This window comes from Lemur catta, chromosome 7 (genome assembly GCF_020740605.2).
Source record: "Lemur catta isolate mLemCat1 chromosome 7, mLemCat1.pri, whole genome shotgun sequence".
NCBI classification, from domain to species: Eukaryota; Metazoa; Chordata; class Mammalia; order Primates; family Lemuridae; genus Lemur; species Lemur catta.
In genome coordinates, this window is record NC_059134.1 from 62,136,825 (window position 1) to 62,157,980 (window position 21,156).

Consider the following 21,156-nt stretch of genomic DNA (forward strand, 5'->3'; position numbering starts at 1 on the left):
AAACCCATCCATCCTGAGCAAAAAGAACAAAGCTGGAAGAATCACATTACCTGACAGCAATAACATGGATAGAATTAAAAAAAATATTGTACTAAGTTAAATAAGCCAGGCATGGAAAGACAAATAACATATGTACTCACTTATATGTGAAATCTAAAGCAATCAAACTCAAGATCGATAAAGAACTTAAGTGTAAGGCATGAAACCATAAGACTTCCAGAAGAAAATATTTATTTTTGTTTTCATTGTATTTGCATTTGGGGTCTTAGCGAGGTATCACAAGAATGGAAAAATACACACCACATGTACTTGCCATCAAATTGGTACTAACTGATTAACACTAAGGTGCTCACATGGTAGTAATATTCATTGGGTGCTGGTCACAGCAGGGAGGGATGGGGGTGGTAAATTCACAACTAATGGAGACAGAGCACACTGTATGGGGGAAGGGCACACTTGTAGTCCTAGCTTTGGTGAGGCAAAGGCATTACATGCAACCAAGATGTGTTTACCCTCATAACATTCTGAAATTAAAAAAAAAAAAATGCAAGGAAAAGAAAAGAAGAAAAAAAGGCTTCATTTATCCTCTAAAACTCTGATTTCCATGGGAAAACATATATAAAAGAAAAATGACAGCCAAAAATAATAATATAAATATAACTGTGTTATATTGTGAATACAATCTGCGTTCCAAGAAGGATATCTTCTTTTTCCAGTTAACTTTATTTCCTGACCATATCTGTCTCTTAAAACACAACATCTAGAGCAGCAGTGATTAATGCAGTAGCCACTAGCGACATGTGGTTGTTGAGCACTTGGAATGTGTGTAGTTTGAGTTGAAATATGTTTTAAGCATAAATTACACAGTGTATTTCAAAGACTTATTACAATAAAACCAAATGTACATTACCTTATTAATAATTCTCTTACGTATATTATGTATTATAATGATACTATTTTGGATATATTGAATTAGTGAAACATTGTCAAAATTAATTTCATCTGTTTCTACTTTTTCAATGTGTCTACTAAACAGTTCAAAATTAAATATGTGACACACATTAAACAGCACTGTTCTGGAGGAAATTCTCATTAATATCAACTGTTCGAGTGGGATAAAAAACACTGTTAATCTGTTAGCTTTTTATTCAAGTAAATATACGGCCATATTACTTTGATATTGGCAATAAATACCGAAAAGTTACATATAAAACAAATAAAGAGTTTTAAAGCACATATGCTCTAAGTATAAACATTTTACCCTGCTATTTTGGAAGACAAGTCTTATGGTAAATTTTCTCAGTCCCTGAATGGTAGGTACTTTAAATCCCCCTAGGCAGCCTTTTTCTTGCATCCAAAGATATTTTCTAACAGCTTATTGTAGATATCTGGATTTGTTATACAAACAATGCAATCTTGGAAAAGATTACTCCCCAAAGTTTTGGTCCCTTGATGAATGGATGTTAATACAGCATATTGTTAAAAATTAAGGTCTTTAATATTTCCCAAGAAGCGACAGCTTAAATTTACCTTAGAAGCATATTAAATCTTTGTATTTGCAAACCCCTCCCATTGGTATTCGGTTCTGCACATTTTAAGGCAGGCCATTTTTCTACTGTTGAAATGTTTTGGAGAATGAGAGGTTAGGGAGTTCATCTTTGAGTAATAAAGAAAGAGGTGTACATTGTTGGATCTTAACAGAATGCTTTTCACTATTGAGAAATTCTAGACTAAAATGGTCATCATTGATTATATGCTCTTAATTTTATTTCTTTCTTTATTTATTTAATTTTAGAGATAGTCTCTCACTCTGATGCCAAGGCTGATTTCAAACTCTTGACCTCAAGCAATCCTCCTGCTTTGCCCCACAAAGTGCTGGGATTATAGGTGTGAGCCATTGGGCCTGGCATAATAATTGCTTTCTATATGTTCGTGAATACTTATATTTCAACTGGTAGCTCACAGGATATCCAGAAGCTAAGAAATTAAGTTATAATTTATTGTTTTTAACTGCAGTATGAGGAAGTAAAATGAATACACAGAGTTTTGCAGAATGTAAACTTGAGTAGCCCCAAGTTTAATTCCATGTGCTTTCAGTTAAATTTGAAAGAGCAAGACTTTGGGGACAGTCTTTGTGTTGGACTACCGCGAGATTTTTCTTTCATGGTCAAAAATAGTAATAAATATTACAAGTTATTATTGAGGCACAATATCTTTGATCTAGAAAGAATATTCTAAAACAAATTCTTCATTATTCTCAAGCAATAGATGTAAAACATAAAAGACAGTGAGATGACCTGACTTCTTCCCAGGCAGGAACCCAACTTTTTCCTTGCATGGTTGCGCAAGACCTACTACCCAGATCTTCTACCTCTCTTTCCAGTGATTTCTTAGGTTACCAAGTATCTTACTTCCCATGCATGTACCTTGTTCAATCCTCACTGCTCTCTAGTAGAGAAGAACATGTTCCTGGAAATTATATTTGTATTCTTTCCAACCAAAATTTGCTCCTTAAAGCAACAACAATGGTCTATTCATTTTTGTTTTAATATTTAACAGAATTCACAGGACACAAAGTGTGCTTAGAAACTAATCCAATTAATAAGAAAATAATGTTCAGCTAGGCTATTTTATGTCAGTACTATTACTGAATTATATATTATACACCTAACAATCTGTTGACTCATTAGCAGAGCTATGTTTGCATACTGTATATGATATGCTGGATCCAAAAGATAAGCGTCCTAAGCAAAGACATAATGAGGAGGGGGATTTAGGAATTTCTTTTTTTTTTTTTTTTTTTTTTTGAGATAGAGCGTCACTTTGTTGCCCTGGCTAGAGTGAGTGCCGTGGCATCAGCCCAGCTCACAGCAACCTCAAACTCCTGGGCTTAAACAATCCTACTGCCTCAGCCTCCCGAGTAGCTGGGACTACAGGCATGTGCCACCATGCCTGGCTAATTTTTTCTATATATATTTTAGTTGGCCAGCTAATTTGTTTCTATTTTTTAGTAGAGACGGGGTCTCGCTCTTGCTCAGGCTGGTCTCGAACTCCTGACCTCTAGCGATCCACCCGCCTCGGCCTCTCAGAGTGCTAGGATTACAGGCGTGAGCCACCGTGCCCGGCCGGATTTAGGAATTTCTTATATCTAAGAAAAATCATTGATAATTGTCAAATATGTAAGCAATCAAGGCAGATCCCCTCCCCCTTGCAGTGCACATTACAAAATTTTACATTGTCTGACAGAGGAAAAGAGAAGAGAAAGAGACAGAGACAGAGAGACAGAGAAAGGCAATGATGTGGTTGAAGGATGAGAGAAAAAGACCTAACGAAAGACCAGTAGCAAGCCTCCATCACTCAGGAGTGAAATCTCAACTGCTGTGTCTTTTTCTCATTCTCTTCTGTGAAAATGAAGATAAGAACACATTACACATAACATAATCCACAAAATACCTGCAGTTGTACTTTTAAGAATATAAAGTTCATGGGATGTTAACAGTTGCATGCTCTGGAACATAAATTTCTCACTTTAGAACCTGCTTCAAGGAATGTCACTATTTTAGACAAAATAAGATTGTAAGCATTGGAAAAAAGGGGAAAGGGCCAAGGATATCCTTGATGGAAGGATGAAAGAAAGGGAAACTTAAAATGAAATTGAAGTTTTAGAAAATAATGTGCAATATCTAGTTTAACCAGTATGAGAGTATAACTCATAGGTACAAGTTTCAGCCCACTCACTGATTAATGATTCAAAAGACATCCGATTTTAGAAATTCAGAGATTCAGTTGCCATTAGTACCACCCTTTCTTCAGTAACCTCTGGATTCCTTGCTTGATCTCCTGGGTTCTCACCCCATAAACAATAGGGTTAAGGGCTGCAGGAATGACATGGTGGAGGACATTGAGCAAGACTGGTACATCAGGGGAGACCTTCTCCTTAGCCACATGAGTAAGGACAAAGACCAGAAGGATGGTGCTGAAGAAGAGGATAAGGATGAAGTGGGAGCCACATGTGCTTAGGGCCTTGGCCACAGCACCCTCCACCTTGAGTCTCAGCACATCTCGCAGTATGAAGGTATAGGAGAGGAAGATGAGGGTGAGGTCAAATCCTAGCATAGTCCAGCCCCCAGCAAATTGATAAAGGCGATTGATAGTGACATCATCACAGGAGAGCCTGGAGACAGACATATTGGCACAGATGCAGTTTTCAATGACATTTCTCCTGCAGTAATAAAGCTGTGCTGAAAGAATGGGAATGGGCATAGTTAAAACGACGTTCCTGGCCCAAATAAAGGTGGCAGCTTTGACTACAAACTGGTCAGTGATGATGGATGGGTATCTCAGTGGGTGGCAGATGGCTATATAACGATCATAGGCCATGACCACGAATGTGCATGACTCCATGGCTAGGAAGCAATTCATGATGTACATCTGGAGGAAGCAACCAGAAAAACTGATGGGTCGGAGGTCGAACCAGAAGATGGCCAGGACCTTGGGGATGACGGTGAGGCAGAGCACAATGTCCAGCAGGGAGAGGAGGCTGAGCAGGTAGTACATGGGCTGGTGCAGAGCAGCCTCCAGCCAGATGGTGATCAGGAGGGTGGCGTTGGCTCCCATGGCCAGGAGGAAGAGGAGGCTGAGGGGCAGGGACAGCCAGCGCTGCCAGGTGGGAGACCTGGTAAAACAGTTGAGGAGGAATTCAGAGATTTCAATAGGGAGAGAGCTGTTGCTATAAAGCAGCATTGCCAGTGACTTTAGTGAGGTAGATGCCTTCAAGTAGCTGAAGAAGAGAGAAAGAGTTAATTCTATCATAGTCTCTGATGACTATGTACTTAAACTATAAAATTCATGGGGTTATGGACACAACCCATGTCATTCACCCCATAGCCCTTGTGCCTAACACATTTCTGACACAAAAGAGGTGGCCATAAAGTATATAAAATGATGTTTTACCAGATTTTTTTCTATCATCTGTGTTTCATCTGACATATTCTCCTAGATGAATTTATCTTTTCAGTCTCTTTCCTTGATTAATATTTAATGAATCACAATTATTTAAACATCAAACATCACCTAAGTGAAATAGTAAAAAGAGATAAAGCTGAGAAAACATTTCAATTTAATGTATAGAAATACATTCTAAATGCTAAACACTATAAAGTTTTTTTTTTAAGGGAGTAAAGCTTAAGAGTATCCAGAAGCATGATGGACTGGGTACAAAGAACAAATCCCCTGATCAAAATAAATAAAAATCATACCTATGTATGTCTATATTTCTATGTTTTTTTATTTTTAAAATTTTAATTTGAAGTACTTTCAACTTATCAAAAATAGTATGCACAAATAGTTAAAAGAATTTTCACATGCCCTTTATCAAGATTCCTCTTTTGTGAACATCTGGTTACAGTTGCTTTATCATTCTTCTCTCTCTCTCTACATACACACACACACACACACACACACACACACACACACGCACGCGCGCGCGCGCACACACACAATCTTATCTATACTCATACCCACATCCATACCCACACCCACACCAATGCCTGTACTTATATCTGTACCTATACCTATACCTATACCTCTAACTATACCTATACCTATAGCCATACTTGAATGCCCTGAATATTTTCATGAGCAGGCAAACAAAAAATAATTCTCAGGCTGAGGATTGAGTGAAATCCAGACATTAAAATCAAATATTGAGGTTGGCTTCCAACCCAAGGGCACTTGTGGAATTAATTTAAGCATACTATACAATAAATCTCTTGAACTTATTTCCCCTGTCTAACTGAAACTTTTTATCTTTTGACCAACATCTCCTGTCCTCTCACCCCAAACACCCCAGGCCCTGTTAACCACCATTCTATTCTCTACTTTTAATGCATATGTTAATTAGCTAGATTTAGTCTTTCCATGATGTATATATACTTCAACACAGCATGTTGTACATTAAATACATACAACTTTATCTATCAGTTAAAAAAATCCAGGCTCCGGCAGATGGGGAATCTATTAAATCCCACATAGATAGAACCACATAGTCCTACATAGATAGGATTCTACAGCACCACACCTGGAGCAAAGGTGCTGTAGGTGCATGTGGTGCTGTACACTAGAAATAAACCTCCTCGTCCACCTCCACCCTCACGCTTACCTGGAACTTTTAAAAAAACTGGCTACCTCCAAGGTTGTTATAGAAGAGATAATGTCCTTGGAAATACCAAACCACAGGCAAGTCCTCATGTGACCTGTAGCCTGATATCACACCAGTTGCTCAAAAGGAATTTAAAGTTATATTGGATTCTCCAAGGCACCAGAAAATGACAGAATCAAGTCCAAATCCGTTCTTGAGGAACCAACTTTTATACTAGGCCTCAAAGAATTTTAATATATAACCTCCTGAAGAAATCAATCTATTTGCAGTAAACAATAATTAATTGAAAAAGAAAAAAAATCATACCCACAAAAAAATTGGTGTTATTTGATAAAGAATATTGAACAAATTTCCTGACTGGATTTTAAGAAATGAAAGATAAGCTTGAAAACATAAGAAAAGGATAAACATACTTAAAAGAAGTTTGCCATATCTCTTAGAAATGAAAAATTGTAATAACATTAAAATTTCATGAGAGATGTTTAATAGTAATTAAGCCACAATTGATAAGATAATTAGTAAATTAGAAGACAGAACTGGAGAATTTTTAGAATTAAGTTTCAATGAACACATAGAAAATGTGAAAATGTGAAAGTGTGAACAAGGACATGGAATTCTGATTTGACTTAATTACTCCATCTTTTTGTTTACTGGGATTCAGAAGATAAAGTCTATAAATCAATATTTTTCTCAGGGCACTGGAAGTTATCAAAAGTAACAAAGCAGATTTGAAACAAAACCAGATGTATTTAAAAAAATGCAATAAGAATAATAATAAGTCAAAGGGTGAATTTAACAATATATTAGAGACAGCTAAAGAGAATCAGTAAATTGTCAGAAAGAAGGTCAGAAGAATCTACAAGAGTGAAGATGGAGATAAAATAAAAACAGATCGAAAATACTGGAGAAACTGTAGGAGAATAGGGAATAGAGTAAGAATGTCTAACACACATTGCATAAGAGCTCCAGACTAAAGAAGAGAGAGAATGACGCAGGCAGGGGCTTTTGATCTTTTTAGAAGAAATGAAATGCAGCAATCATCAGATTTAAGAATTCTAATAAATATTATTTGGGATAAGTAAAAAAAAGTATACCTACCCCAGCCAGTTGCCACCAAAAGAGGCTGTGCTGGCTGGGTCAAAAAAGAAAGAAAAAGTATACCTAAATATATCTAGATTATTCTAAATGTACACCTAGCTGTCATCTCATGGTCTAACTTCAGACACCAAAGACAGAGGGAATATTTTAATGATCAGTATGACGAAAACAATCAGAAGAATAAGGGTGTGCCAAGCACTGGTACTAGAATTCCAGGTTAAGAGTCACATATTAGCTATAGAATTCTTGGACTCGTTTTTGAAGAGTGTTTTACTCTCAAAGCATTCATGCTTCTCCTTCTAATCCCCTGAATTCATATCATTCTTCCTTCTTTTTCCCAATTGTTAGCTTTCTTTGCTCAGGTTAATAAGATTTCTCTGCCCATTTTATAGTTCCGAATAGTCTGCAGACAGACTTCTAGGGCCAACACTTGAGATCTCTAAGGGGCTGTGGCACACAGGGATCCTACCCAGTGATTTGAAGATGTTGTTCTTGGTGTCTGGAGGAGCCATATCTGTGCAGAAGCTTTTCTCCATAATCTTTTTTGGGTATCAGATTAGAGTAGAAGGGATTTTCATTAATTTTGAAAAAATATTGGGTGTGACATCAAACTTGTTCAGTAGGGCCTGGAAATGAGACCAGAGTAAGGAGTGATAAATAATGACAAAGGGAAGAGAGAGAGTCATTGAATAGAAAATGGTGCTATAAGTTTACTTCCTCTGGGGGTCTTACTGGTCTGGAGGAAGCTGCGCATAGTGGGGGGTAAATATAGGCTAAATAAGTGGAAGAAAGACTGAGAGAGCGAATAGAAGGAATGGAGAGAACAAAAGCATATATCCCCAGAAAATAGATGGTGTGTAAAAGATGGAAAAGGAGAAAACTGAATTAGAACAAAAGAGATTGCCCTGAGAATAGAGAGGACAAAGGAAGCAAAGAGGAGTAAAGAACAGACAAAGGAGCAGGTATTTTTAAAAAATACAAAAAGGAAAGAAAAGGCAAACTAGTAAAGATTTCTAATTAATGATGATCAAGAGAGGGTGATTGGGGACCTTTTTTCCCTTCCAAATCTGAATTCTCCTTCACGCCATAAGGGTTCAATGAATGCTGCTCAAGATATTTCCCACCTGATACACTATTCAGGCTCTGAACTCCCTGTCCAAACTCCTTCCTTGGGAGCACAAGAGTCTGGGCTCAGGCTTGGAACAATCATCTCCATTTGGTCCCATGCCATTTCTCTGCTCAAATGCTTTTTGCCACTTCCCTTTAAGCCCCAATCCTCATACTTCAATCCTACAGCCTTTTCAGTTGCAAGCGCAGCTCTAGTCTCACCACAATTCCTGCTCTAGCCAGGTGTCTAATCTCATAGTGGTGGCTTGGAGCCTTCATTTTCCCATGGGGCCAAACTTACTAGACGGAATCAGAGACCTCTCCCGGGGAGGGACATTCCTGGTGCTGCGTGTATGAATCTTCTACACCTGGGCTCTCAGAAAGGAGAGTTTATGTCTAATTTCAGCCACCTATGCTTCCCCAAGGAAAGATAGCCTTGCTGTCCCTGAAGGGGCTCAAGAATCCAGAGTCCAGCATTCTCTTATCCCCAGTGGAGAGAGCTTTTCTCTCAGCTCTTCATGCCCTGTGACTCCATAAATGAGGTTGCTATTTCCCCTAAAGGCACAGGGAGAGTCTCAGAGTTGATCACCTAGCACCAGCTGAATGTGTAGAATGTGATACTTAGAACATACTTAGTATGATTCATTATACAAAAGCAAAACCATTGGGCAAGGAGGTTTAGATGAAATGCTCAATGGTGCCAGGTTCCAATTTCCAGAAATGTATTAATTAAAAAGTACACATAATTTACATAAAACCAATCATGAGCACTCCTATACTGATAGTTTGCAGTAATTATAACATGCTCAGAGAAGCTCCCTAATTATTTAATGTCTGTGAACAATAGTTCTACTTGAGTGAAATGTTTCAGGAAGCCCTATTCTTGTGACACTTTTAATACAAAAATCCAAGAAGATTGCATAAGCTTCATAATTTACATCATCATTTACTCCCTCACTCCCTTCATAGTCAATTTTGTACATGCCGTATAGATAACTTTTTAAGTAAGACATTCCAAAATCGGTCGAGATATTTTAATTTGGTTTGTTAATGAAGATAAACTTAATTTAATAATTTAATAATATCTAAGCTAGTTAAACCAATATTTTTATCCTGTAAGATTGATTCATATTCGGGCAGTTGGAAGATTGAGCAATTTTCATACCAATGACCTTTATTAAGGTCAGTCTCATGACAACAAATGAATACTTGGTTACTTAGAATATTTTTGTGATTCATCATTTTCTTTATTTCACCATTGATCTAACAAAAACGCAGTTACAAATTTTCTGTGACCTAATCATTTATCATTGGTACTTAGAAAAAATAGTTCTGTTGAGTGTCTTCTGCAAGTTTATTTTCAGCATAAGAACTGCTATATTGGCCTTGCTATACTTCATAGAAGGCCCTAATATTGGAAGCTGAGCCCCAGGAGGCTGTTGAGTGATTCATTTCTTGTTTATTGCTTCTATAGTGATCAGTTCAATACCAAAGTCTTGTGTCCTGCACAAAGCCAGTGAAATTTCCAGGACAGGACCTGTTATTGGTTGAACAGTGTTGGATAAAACTCTAATGATAATCCAATGACTTCTCTTGAAAAATAAAGGGTGGCTGGCCTTCACACAGCTCACAAATTACTTTAGAATTCGGATGCACAAATTCTTGAGTTTCCATTCAAACGTTGCTAGCACTGTCCTGAATATTTATGTGTGTATCCTGCAATGTAATACTTTTATTTTCCCAGGCTTCAAGAACTCCAATTAGAGGCTGCAATTTTCACTGCTCTTACTCACACATTGGATCTCATCTCTACTAAAGAGTTGAGAAAATAAATTAGGAGTTATTGAGTAATGGAGAATTGTAGATTAAGAAAAAGCTGTTTCAGGGACAAGGCTAAAGCTGAAGTTATTGATAAGGCTAAGGACATTAACTGACATAGATGTCTTCTTAAATAACTTACAATATAGGGTTGGGGGAACAGATAGTAGCTACAAGTGAATGGTCAACCTACAGATGTAGAGAAGCATTACCTGCCACCTAGAGATTGCAACACTCTGAGCCAATTTGGCTATGGGACCAGTGAGTGAACAGGTAACAAGAGGATTTCTTCTTATAGCAATACCTTCTATAACTCACAAATTGTTCCTTTGAGGCATTTCCACTAGAGGTTCTCCTTGGCTACATAACATCAGATAAACACCAACAGACCCAGTTATATTATTTATCAAGGAGGGGCAAAGAAGGGTAGCATAATGAATGGCTAATAAATAATAATATTTATTGAATATATTTTATGTACTTTACATGCTTTTCTTTTCTTAATCATCACTAAAACACTACTAGGTAAATTGTATTATTTGATCCATTTTTATAGATGGAATATTGATGCTCAGAGAGGTTAAGCAAATTGTCTATCATCAAAAAGCAATAATTGGAGGAGACAGGGTTAGAGAGTATATCAATGTGATTTCAGAGAAGAGCTATCTGTAGTAATATTATATCTCAGTCTCAAGTAGTGCCTATGGAACAAGTAGTCATTTGCAAGAGAGTGTAGACTTTCATAATCTGTGAATAGATAAACTATCAAGAACAGACCTAATAGATTTCTCTGTCCTACTTTTCAAAAGACATTTTTTCAGTAATAATTTTATTAAAACATACTACAAAGTATACTTTGTTAAAATATACTATGAAGAGTGCAGTGAGGATGGTTTTCATGGTGTTTTTAATTGTAAATTTAACTTTATAGTGGTTTCTGAAGACAATACCACCAATTTTAATACTTTAGTATACATGCTTTTCTGTGTGTACACATTTTTTTGCTTTTTCAATTAACAATATTTACCTTATTTCAGTAAATCTCATCTAATTCCTAGATCACATTCAAATTTTCTGTCAACCTAATTAAAATATTTTTTATAGTTGGCTTTCCCAAATCAGTAATATCCTTTCAGAAACATTTCCTCCTATCTAATACCTACCTCCAAACAAGTATTCTGTTGACCAAAGGATATTTTTCTACAACCAGTGCTCCCAAATCGGTATCTAATCCAGAAGGACCACATATTGCATCTGGTTATGTCCCTTAAGTCTTTTTAAATATGATACTTAAGAAAAAAAATAAAAGATACCGGCTCATTGCATAAATCAGGCCACTTGAACATTTCTGGATTTGAATGGTTGAATGGTTGCTTCTCAAGAAATCATTGAGGTTGCTCCCCTCAGCTTGTGTTTCCTGCAAACTGGAATTTATATCTGAAGGCTCAATGGATTCAAGTCAAACGTTTTGGGCTAGTACACATCATATGTGATGTTGTATTATACTTTATGTTTCCTTATATTAGATATAATATTATGTATTGTATCTAATGTAGATATGTATTATATCTAATATAATGATACTAATGTTGATCACTGGATTAGTGATGATATACATGCTGTTTTTATCAAGTTCATTTTTAAAATAGACTTTATATAGTCTATTCCAATGCCTACCAATGCCATATATTTTAATATTTTATCCCATTCACAGAAAACTAATTTTGGTTTCCAAATATGCTCAACTTTTTTCCAGTGGCTTTGTACCTTAGAATATATGGTTATAGTGTATGAGCAGAATATGAGGTTGATGTGAGATAAAGTAATGTGGTAGGCTGGAGCCAGAATGGGAAAATTTTGGATGCTAAAATGAGGAAAGTGAAGTTCACAAGGGTGCCTTGGATATTTTCAAGGACAGTTACCCAATATCAGATTTGGGTTTTTAAAAGGATCACTCTGGTAAGACTAGAGCAGGCAAAATAGGAGACAGAACCATTTGGAGGCTGCCTAAGATCAGGAAGATTTGAACTAAGGAAGTAGGAAAAAAAGGAAACCGGATTAGTGAGATATTTAAAGAAAATATCTTCAAGTCTGCTGATTCTTTCCTTTGCTTGCTCAAATCTGCATTTGAACTCCTCTAGTAAAATTTTCACTCGTTACTGTACTTTTCAGCTCCAGAATTTCATTTAATTCCTTTTTATAATTTCTCTTTTTAATGATACTCTAATTTTGTTCATACATTGTTTTCTTCACTTCATTCATGTCTTACTGTAGCTCTTTGAACAACTTCAAAATAGTTTTAAAGCCTTTGTCCATTAAGTCAGACATCTGGGCACCTTCAGGGACAGTTTCAGTTGATTTATTGTGTTCTTTTGAATCGGTCATACTTTCGTGTTTCTTTGTATGCCTTGTGATTTTTTTTTAACACTGAACTCTCCTGGAAGACGCAAACATTCAAAGAGGACCCAGGGTTCCAAAATCATTAGTTCGGAGAGTTTCTGACAGTCCAACTGTTGTTCAGGTGGAGGGATGGCTTCCCTGTGAGTCCTGCTCCATCAGGCTTAAGCGCAGAGGCCCCTTCAGGCCCACACAGGCAGCCGACCCGGAGACCCAGCTCCCGATGAGCGGCTCAGAAGAGGACCCCGGACAGCAGCGGGTCTTCTAGTTCACACAGCCTGAGCTGCGGGCGCTGATGGGCCAAGGCCCCTCGGGGCAGCGGGCAGCGGCGCTGGCGCCGAGAGTCCCGGGCACTCTGTTCGCGCCCTGCCCGCCACCTGGAAAGTCCCTCGCAGGCCGCCATCGTCCGCCGAGCCTGCCGATTGGCAGAGGGGACCAGGGGACCTGGAAGGTGTCTGTGTCTGGCTGCTTGTTCCAGTGCCACTGGGCCCCTCTTTGGTTTGGGTTTCCTAGCGGCAGGACCTCCTGGCGGTGCAGAACCCTGGCAGCGGCCTTCCCCTGTGCTCGTAAGTCCCGAAGCGGCCGGGTGCGGGCTGAGGCGGGGGTCTCCATATGGAGCCCCCTTGGGGCCCGGATCTGCAGGGACCTGTGCGGGATGGGGGCCGAGAGGCTGGCCTAGGCCCCAGGACGCCTGAGGAGCCCTTGGCCTAAACGTGTGTTATTGTTGCTTCTCTGACTCAACCACGCCTCCTTCAAATCCAGATTTATTCAAATATTCCAATATTTGGTGAAATGGTAGACATCTGGGAGGTTCCAACAGTCGAGAACTACTGTAGCTACTGAGCAGCATTTCTTCTCTTACAGTATTATAATTTCAAGTCAGCAAATCCATTTCTTCTCCTTTTTCTTCGGTCTTTTTGTTTGTGGAAAGTATGACCTCTCCTTTTACAATTCAGAGGCACTACATTTTGTTACTTATGTTCTCCACTTAGCATTTTTTTGCTTTTTTTTTATTTCGGCATATTACAGGGGTACAAATGTCTAGGTTATATATATTGTCTTTGCTGCACCCCAGTCAGAGCTTCACACCTGTCCATCCCCCAGACAGTGCACACCGCACAAATAGGTGTGTATATACCCATCCCTTCCTCCCCCCTCCTATCTGCCTGACACCTGATGAATGTTATTACTATATGTGCACTTAAGTGTTAATCAGTTAAAACCAATTTGATGGTGAGTACATGTGGTGCTTGTTTTTCCATTCTTGTGATACTTCACTTAGTACAATGGGCTCCAGCCCTCTCCAGGATAATACAGGAGGTGCTATATCACCATTGCCTTTTGTGGCTGAGTAGAACTCAATGGTATACATATAGCACATTTTCTTAATCCACTCATGTATTGATGGACACTTGAGTTGTTTCCACATCTTTGCAATTGTGAATTGTGCTGCTATAAACATTCTAGTGCAGATGTCTTTTTTACAGAATGTCTTTTGTTCTTTTGGGTAAATGCCCAGTAATGGGATTCCTGGATCAAATGGTAGTTCTACTTGTATCTCTTTGAGGTATCTCCATATTGCTTTCCACAGAGGTTGTACTAGTTTGCAGTCCCACCAACAGTGTAGGAGTCTTCCTCTATCTCCGCATCCATGCCAACATTTATTATTTTGGAACTTTTTCATAGAGGCCATTCTCATTAGAGTTAAGTGATATCTCATTGTAGTTTTGATCTGCATTTCCCTGATGATTAGAACTTTTGATCATTTTTTCATATGTTTCTTGGCCATTAGTTTATCTACTTTTGAAAAGTTTCTATTCATGTCCTTTGCCCACCCTTCACTAATGTTGTTTGATTTTTTTCTTGCTGATTTTCCTGAGCTCTCTATATATTCTAGTTATTAGCCCTTTATAGGATATATAGCATGTGAATATTTTCTTCCATTCTGTAGGTTTTGCTATTCACTGTAGAGATAATTTCTTTGTGCAAAAGTTTTTTAATTTGATCAGGTCCCATTTATTTATTTCTTTGTGTGTTGCTATGATTGCTTTGGGGGTCTTCTTCATAAATTCTTTGCCTAGGCTGATGTTTATAAGAGTTTTTCCAACATTTTCTTCTACAATTCTTATGGTTTCATGCCTTAGGTTTAAGTCTGTTATCCATTGTCAGTTGATTTTTCTGAGAGGTGAGAGGTGCAGATCCTGTTTCAGTCTTCTATATGTGGGTAGCCAATTTTCCCAGACCATTTATGAAGAGGGATTCTTTTCCCCAGTGTATGGTTTTGTCTGCTTTGTCAAATATCAGATGACAATATGAGGATGATTTTATATATTGGTTCCCAGTCCTGTTTCATTGGTCTATGTCTATAAGTCTGTTCTTGTGCCAGTATCATGCTGTTTTGGTTACTATAGCCTTGTAGTAAAGCTTGAAGTCTGGTAAATTAATGCCTCCCAATTTGTTCTTTTTGCTTTAGATTGCTTTAGCTATATAGGGTCTCCTCTGGTTATACAAAGCGTAGAATTACTTTTTCTAGATCTGTGAAAAATGATGTTGATATTTTAATAGAGATTGCATTTAATCTTTCTTTTTATTACTTACTTTTGACTTGCAAAAGTTTTTTTGTAGTTTGGTAACAAATTCATTGTCTGATACATGTGTTGCAAGTATTTTCTCCCAGTCTGGGGCTTGCATTTCTTATTTCCCTAGGAGTGTATTTTGAAAAGCAATATTTTACAAACTTTGATGAAGTCTATACAATGAGAGTAGGGGTTTAGGATGGTCAGGTGCTCAGTGGAATTTTAGCTCAGGTTTGCCTCACAGTTGGACCAGTAGTTCCCAAGCCCATCCTATGGGTATTTCTCCAGTTATAGATGCACGATTGGGTTAAACATACTTAGCAACTGGCAGAATTCCCTCTTGCTTGGGAGAGGCCTTCAGTTTTTGTTCTAGTCAGGCCTTCAACTGATTGTATGAGGCCTACCTACATTATGGACGTTTTTGTTATACAACCAGTAAAGTTTAAAAGATTCTCAATAAACTTGTGCCTTGGCTTATCTGAAACAAAATTATCTTTGCACATTTTTTTGGCTTTCACAACAAACTTTATTCTGTGCAACTGAGAAAGTGTCCTAGAAGATGCACCTGAACATTTTTAAATTTCTCCATGTTTACATGCTGTATCTTTCTTTCTCGTTTCGTACCTTGCTTTGACTTTAGTTAAGTCCTAAGGTCCCTTCAGGTATTTGATCCTATGTAATTGCTGCAGTTGCTATTTCAAAATTCATGAAAATAAAGTATAAAATGATGCCTATGGTGTTTTATTATTTTGTTCCCTGTGGTTACTTGATTATAGAAGCCAACTCTGTCAAGGAAGAAATAAGAGTTGCATTTAATTTCTTTGATAAGGGCACCTACATCCTGCAGCATTGTCTAGTCAGTCCCATTGCAGCTATGATAGTTCTTGGCAGCACAGAACCACTCTACTATAATCAATGAATTCTGTATAAAAGACTATATATTAGTACTTGAGCTGCATTAGGACTTTATCCCTGAAACATGATCTTAATATCTATTACAGAAATAAATGATACCTATTTATGTAACAATAAAATTTATATTTAGTGCAGGGATAAATATTTGCTGTGTAAACTTATCTCAAATCTGATATTGCATGTAAGAAAACATTTCCTGTTTAACATCAAATTCTGTAAAGCATTTACTCCACTGAAGCTTCATAACACTTAAATTTCCCTTTTTAAAGAATGCATTAAAAAAAAGATTTGAATACTATCTCCAAATCAAATGTTCAGAGTCAAACTTCCTTAGAAAGGAAGATCATTACCACCCGATCTCGGATCTGCTTGGTTCTTACCCCATAAATGAGGGGGTTTAGAGCAGGGGGGATAATCACATATAAATTAGCTAGCAGGATATGAATATAACGTGGAATGTTGTGGCCAAATCGATGAGTCATAAAAGAGAAAAAGGCTGGAGTGAAAAAAGCTAAGATGACACACACGTGGGAACCACAGGTATTAAGAGCTTTGAGCCTAGCCTCCCAGGATGGGAGTTTGAAGACAGTATGGAGAATCTTCACATAGGAGATACCAATCAATATAACATCCAAAAGTATCATAGAGATAAGAATTAACCCAAATAATATATTGACCTTTATGCTGACACAGGACAGACGAGCAATGCCCATGTGTTCACAGTAGGTATGGGGTATAATATTTTGTCCACAGAATGAAAGCCGTAGAAGGAGAAATACAAGTGGAAAAACCAAAACAAAATTTTTCAACATTCCTACGCCAGCAATAATACAAATTGTTCTGCTGGTGAGGATTGTGTTGTATCGGAGAGGGTGGCAAATGGCAACATAGCGATCAAAAGCCATGGCTACAAGCATGAACGTTTCAATGCCTGTAAACAGATGTATGAAGAACATTTGAGCTAAGCAGCCCCCAAAGGCAATCTTGCTGAAGCCAAACCAGAATATGCCCAGCATTTTGGGGGTGGTTGCAGTGGACAAGCCCAAGTCAGTCAGAGCCAACATGGCCAATAAGTAGAACATAGGTTGGTGAAGGCTGTGCTCAATCTGGATCACAAAGAGGATGATGACATTCCCCAGGAGGGCAACCAGATACACTGCACCAAATGGAAAGCCAAGCCAGAGCTGCATATTTTCCAGTCCTGGGATTCCCAACAGCAGGAAGGACGAGGGGTGAAAATATGAGCTATTGGCTGAGGACATACTGTCAAGGGCCTCTGATGGTCACATTCACTTGAAGAAATCTTTAGTTTTATATAAGAATTCTCAACACCTCACTAATACTGCTAATAGTGAATAAAAACAAAAAAGATGCAATTAGTACATTTTCTGTCAGAGAGCAGAAGAAAGTCATGTTTTCCCTCATACTTCCCCTCCACTTTTACTTTTCATTAATATATACGACAAATGAAAGAAAACATTCCTCAGGAAATGAATGGATATTTGGTTGTTGGACTAGATAATCTAAATTATTTTAGTCAGAACATAAACCAATCCAGTTGATATGGGATTCTATATTAGACTCTAACTTTTTGAAATATTTAATTACAAATTGGGAGAAGATGCACAATGTGCTACACCACTGATAAATGATTACAAACTGGGAATATAGGTAATATTATAGGTTTCAAAAGCACACTTTAAAGATCATTTATTTAACTTGGTATATGAGTTCAACATATGCCTCTGGGATTTCCACTAATAACCAACAGATTTTGATTTCTGCTCCTTATATGGACTATCTTTCTACCTCAATCTGCTTATAAATAAATTTTCATCAGCATCAAACTTTTTTTTTGCTTCTTCTAAATTTATGTGATTAATTTTTATTTTGTCATCAATAGATAAGATATAAGCTTTGTTCTCTGAAACAAGGAACTTGCCTTATGAGGACACCAATGTCACAGAATTCAAGGCAACATAATTGATTTTAGACATAAAACCACCGTTTTTTAGAGAGATTGATCCGGGTTTAAAGCACTGACTGAACTCTTCAGGCTCCCGATTTAGTTCCCCTATTCCTCACAGAAGACAACATGGGCTCACTTCATTTCTAAATAATGCATGTCATATCCAACTTTACTCCTAAATGGGGAATCATGGATACTATAATGATAATGCTATTATTATCATCATTGCCATTATATTAGAAGAGAAGAATTATTAAAATTATGGTGTCATATAACCATTTAATATTATTTATTTTACAAGAAATTTTCAGACATATAATTTTTACTCATATTAGTTACATGAGAAAAACAGAACATATCCTAATTCCTAAAGAAGTTGATTTCTTTTATGTCTGGATTACAGGTGTGTTCCTCCATACTCAAAATGAAGCTTCTCTGTCAGTCACCCAGCTCTCTGACTTCTTGGTATTACTAAGACTGTTCCTAAATGTATTTATTCCCTGGACTTTTGTTTACTCTCAAGTATTTAGTCCATTATTCAGTTTTTTTTTAGCTAAATTGTCCTTCATGATCAGTTACTTCCAGGTTTCCTCCCAATTTACTCCTCCTTATTCTCTGCTATCTCTTGCATATTTTACTAACGTAGTTGGTCTAAATTCACATTTCTAAAAGTGGGGGAGCCAAAGATGAGTAGGACCTTAATTATAATCCATAAGGAATAGTCCTTTAAAGAGGGTGAAATAGTATTAATAATGGGAAACATGATATCTTTCTAGACACCAAGGAAGTCAGGACATGGCACAATATATAATGCACTTGAGATTTTAGGAAATAAAAATATAAGATTTTAAGAATAAAAGAGGCATGACCCTGTGATGGAAAGAGAGGAAGATGAACTCTCTAAATATGGAAATGTACCTGATGGAAGCTTCTTAAGACAAGTGTGGGGAAAAGGAAGGAGGAACCAATATCATCCCCCTATTAATCCTCCATGCCTGTACTTCAGTGACCTTTCTCAGAAAGGCCTTTACTGGACTCAGTGCAGTGGCTTGTAATATTCCCTCCCAGAACCCTCTTATTCTACCACATAGCACATTGTATGACTAATCAATGTCTTAGTTCCCATTTAATTGCAAGTTTCCTGCAGAACTGAGGGAGAAGGCAGAGAGTAGTTTTGTTCATCATTATTTCTCTAGCACACCATCTGGAATATAGCTGACATTCAAAACATATTCATTAATGAAAGATTTAATAATCAGGTAATTACTAATTTTGACTCTTGGTCAAAAGTCCTCATGTTAGAAGAATATGACAGAAATCACACAATGTATCCGGAAGCTAAGGATAGAGAAATGAGAAGGAAAACTGTAATCCTCATAAGGGGATACTGTGGGTATAAAAGGAAGATGACTCTTCTATCAGAGGCTTTCCTGACAAGGGGAGCCATCAATGGGACTGTGATATAGTAAAGGGAGACTACGGGGAAGACATTCTAGGGAGCATTTAGTCAGAGCAGGTGATCAGGAATGAAAAGGAAAATATAATTAATGGACTTATGTATAACTTATTCTTTTTATGGAAATTCCTGCCTGTTGTGATGCTCTATGGCATCAGTGAAACATCAATAAAATGGTTTTCTGGTGGTACATCTCCAAATTCTGAATTTTTAAAGCTTTTGTAATATCAACTTGATGTCAGCGTAAATCATTATCTATTCCATATAGAGCATCAGTCCCCAACCTTTTTGGCACCAGGGACCAGTTTCATGAAAGACAATTTTTCCACGAAAGGGGATTGTGGGGGCAGAACTCAGGCAGTGATGCCCCCAATGGGGAGTGGCTGTAAATACAGATGAAGCTTCTCTCACTTGCCAGCCGCTCACCTCCTGCTGTGAGCCCGGTTTCTAAGTTTCATGGAAGACAATATTTCCATGGGATGGGGTGGGAGATGGGGTAGAGGCAGGGCTCAGGTGGTGATGCCCAGCCTGGTTCCTAACAGGCCACACACAGGTACCCACCCGGGGGGCTGGGGCCTACAGATATAGAGTATCTAAACAAATAAAATTGCTCAAGGAGCAAAAAGATAATGCTAGAGACTTGCAAAATCTGTAACAAAAGGCTTAAACTTGTGAGGAAATGCCTGCCTTTATGTAGGAGAGAAATACACTAGAAGTAAGAGAGGAATTGCTGCAAAACAGCTTTATTCTGCATGACAGGTATTTAGTTCTTCATTTTCACTATGTAGGAGATCTTTACCCCTACACAGAATGAACAGCAAAAGCTCAGGAACTGTGTTACAACCAGAAATATGTTCCATTTAGTATTCTGCCATGCTAGGTAAAGGAAAACTTTTCTGAGACCAGAATTTTTCCTCCACACAATACTGAGCATACTTAGTTCAGGAGCAGCTGCTTACCTCTCAGGAGTCTGTCTGCATCTGGGGAAAATTTGGAGACAGGGTAATGTTAAAAATGCCCAGGTTATATGCAACTCAAGAGCGTTTTCCTTGTAAGAGCCATAAACCAGATATATATCAAAAAGATCCATCCTCCCAACCCATACCAAATAGATAGATAGAATAATAGCTAAATAAATACATTTTAATAATCTGGGATAGAAAAGGAGGATCTGAGTGAGTTCTGCCAATTAACATCTTTATGGGAAAAAAAGTGATATTTTTAAAAAACTTCTTTTTGAATGTGTTTTGATCTACAGGTTATATATTTAATGTCAAAATAGTTTGATAATATGAAAGAGTGTAAAGCAAGAGTGAATATGTATGTTAACATATAGCCATAAATGCACATGTCAGACTAGAAGAAATCCATTGTATGCTTTTCAGAAACTACATACAATTATTTGGATTCAAGAGGTATTAAAGTATTGCTGTTCTTCACCATTATTGTTGGTGAAGAACACTATAAAGAAATAAAGACAGAAAATGTATTGATTGGGAAAAATTTGAGAATGCCATTTTTGGATATTAAATACAAACAAATTCTGAAATAGCCAGTAACATGATTAAATTCAGTAAAATTAGACTAAAAGAGAGAGCTGGGAAAAGTCGGGGAGAGACAAGTGAGAGAGAGAGAGAAGACAGAAGACAGAAAACAGAAG

At 37.5% G+C, this 21,156-nt stretch overlaps 2 protein-coding genes across 2 annotated transcripts; both read right to left on the reverse strand.

Moving 5' to 3' along the window:
- Nucleotides 1-3,792: 3,792 nt before the first annotated feature.
- Nucleotides 3,793-4,743, reverse strand: LOC123642051 (olfactory receptor 56A3). Its single transcript, XM_045556978.1, has one exon. The coding sequence runs from the start codon at nt 4,741-4,743 to the stop codon at nt 3,793-3,795; it is 951 nt and encodes a 316-aa protein (XP_045412934.1).
- Nucleotides 4,744-16,391: 11,648 nt separating this feature from the next.
- LOC123641614 (olfactory receptor 52E8-like) lies at nt 16,392-17,333 on the reverse strand. Its single transcript, XM_045556496.1, has one exon. It carries the CDS (start codon nt 17,331-17,333, stop codon nt 16,392-16,394), a length of 942 nt encoding a protein of 313 aa, XP_045412452.1.
- Between the last annotated feature and the right edge of the window lie 3,823 nt (nt 17,334-21,156).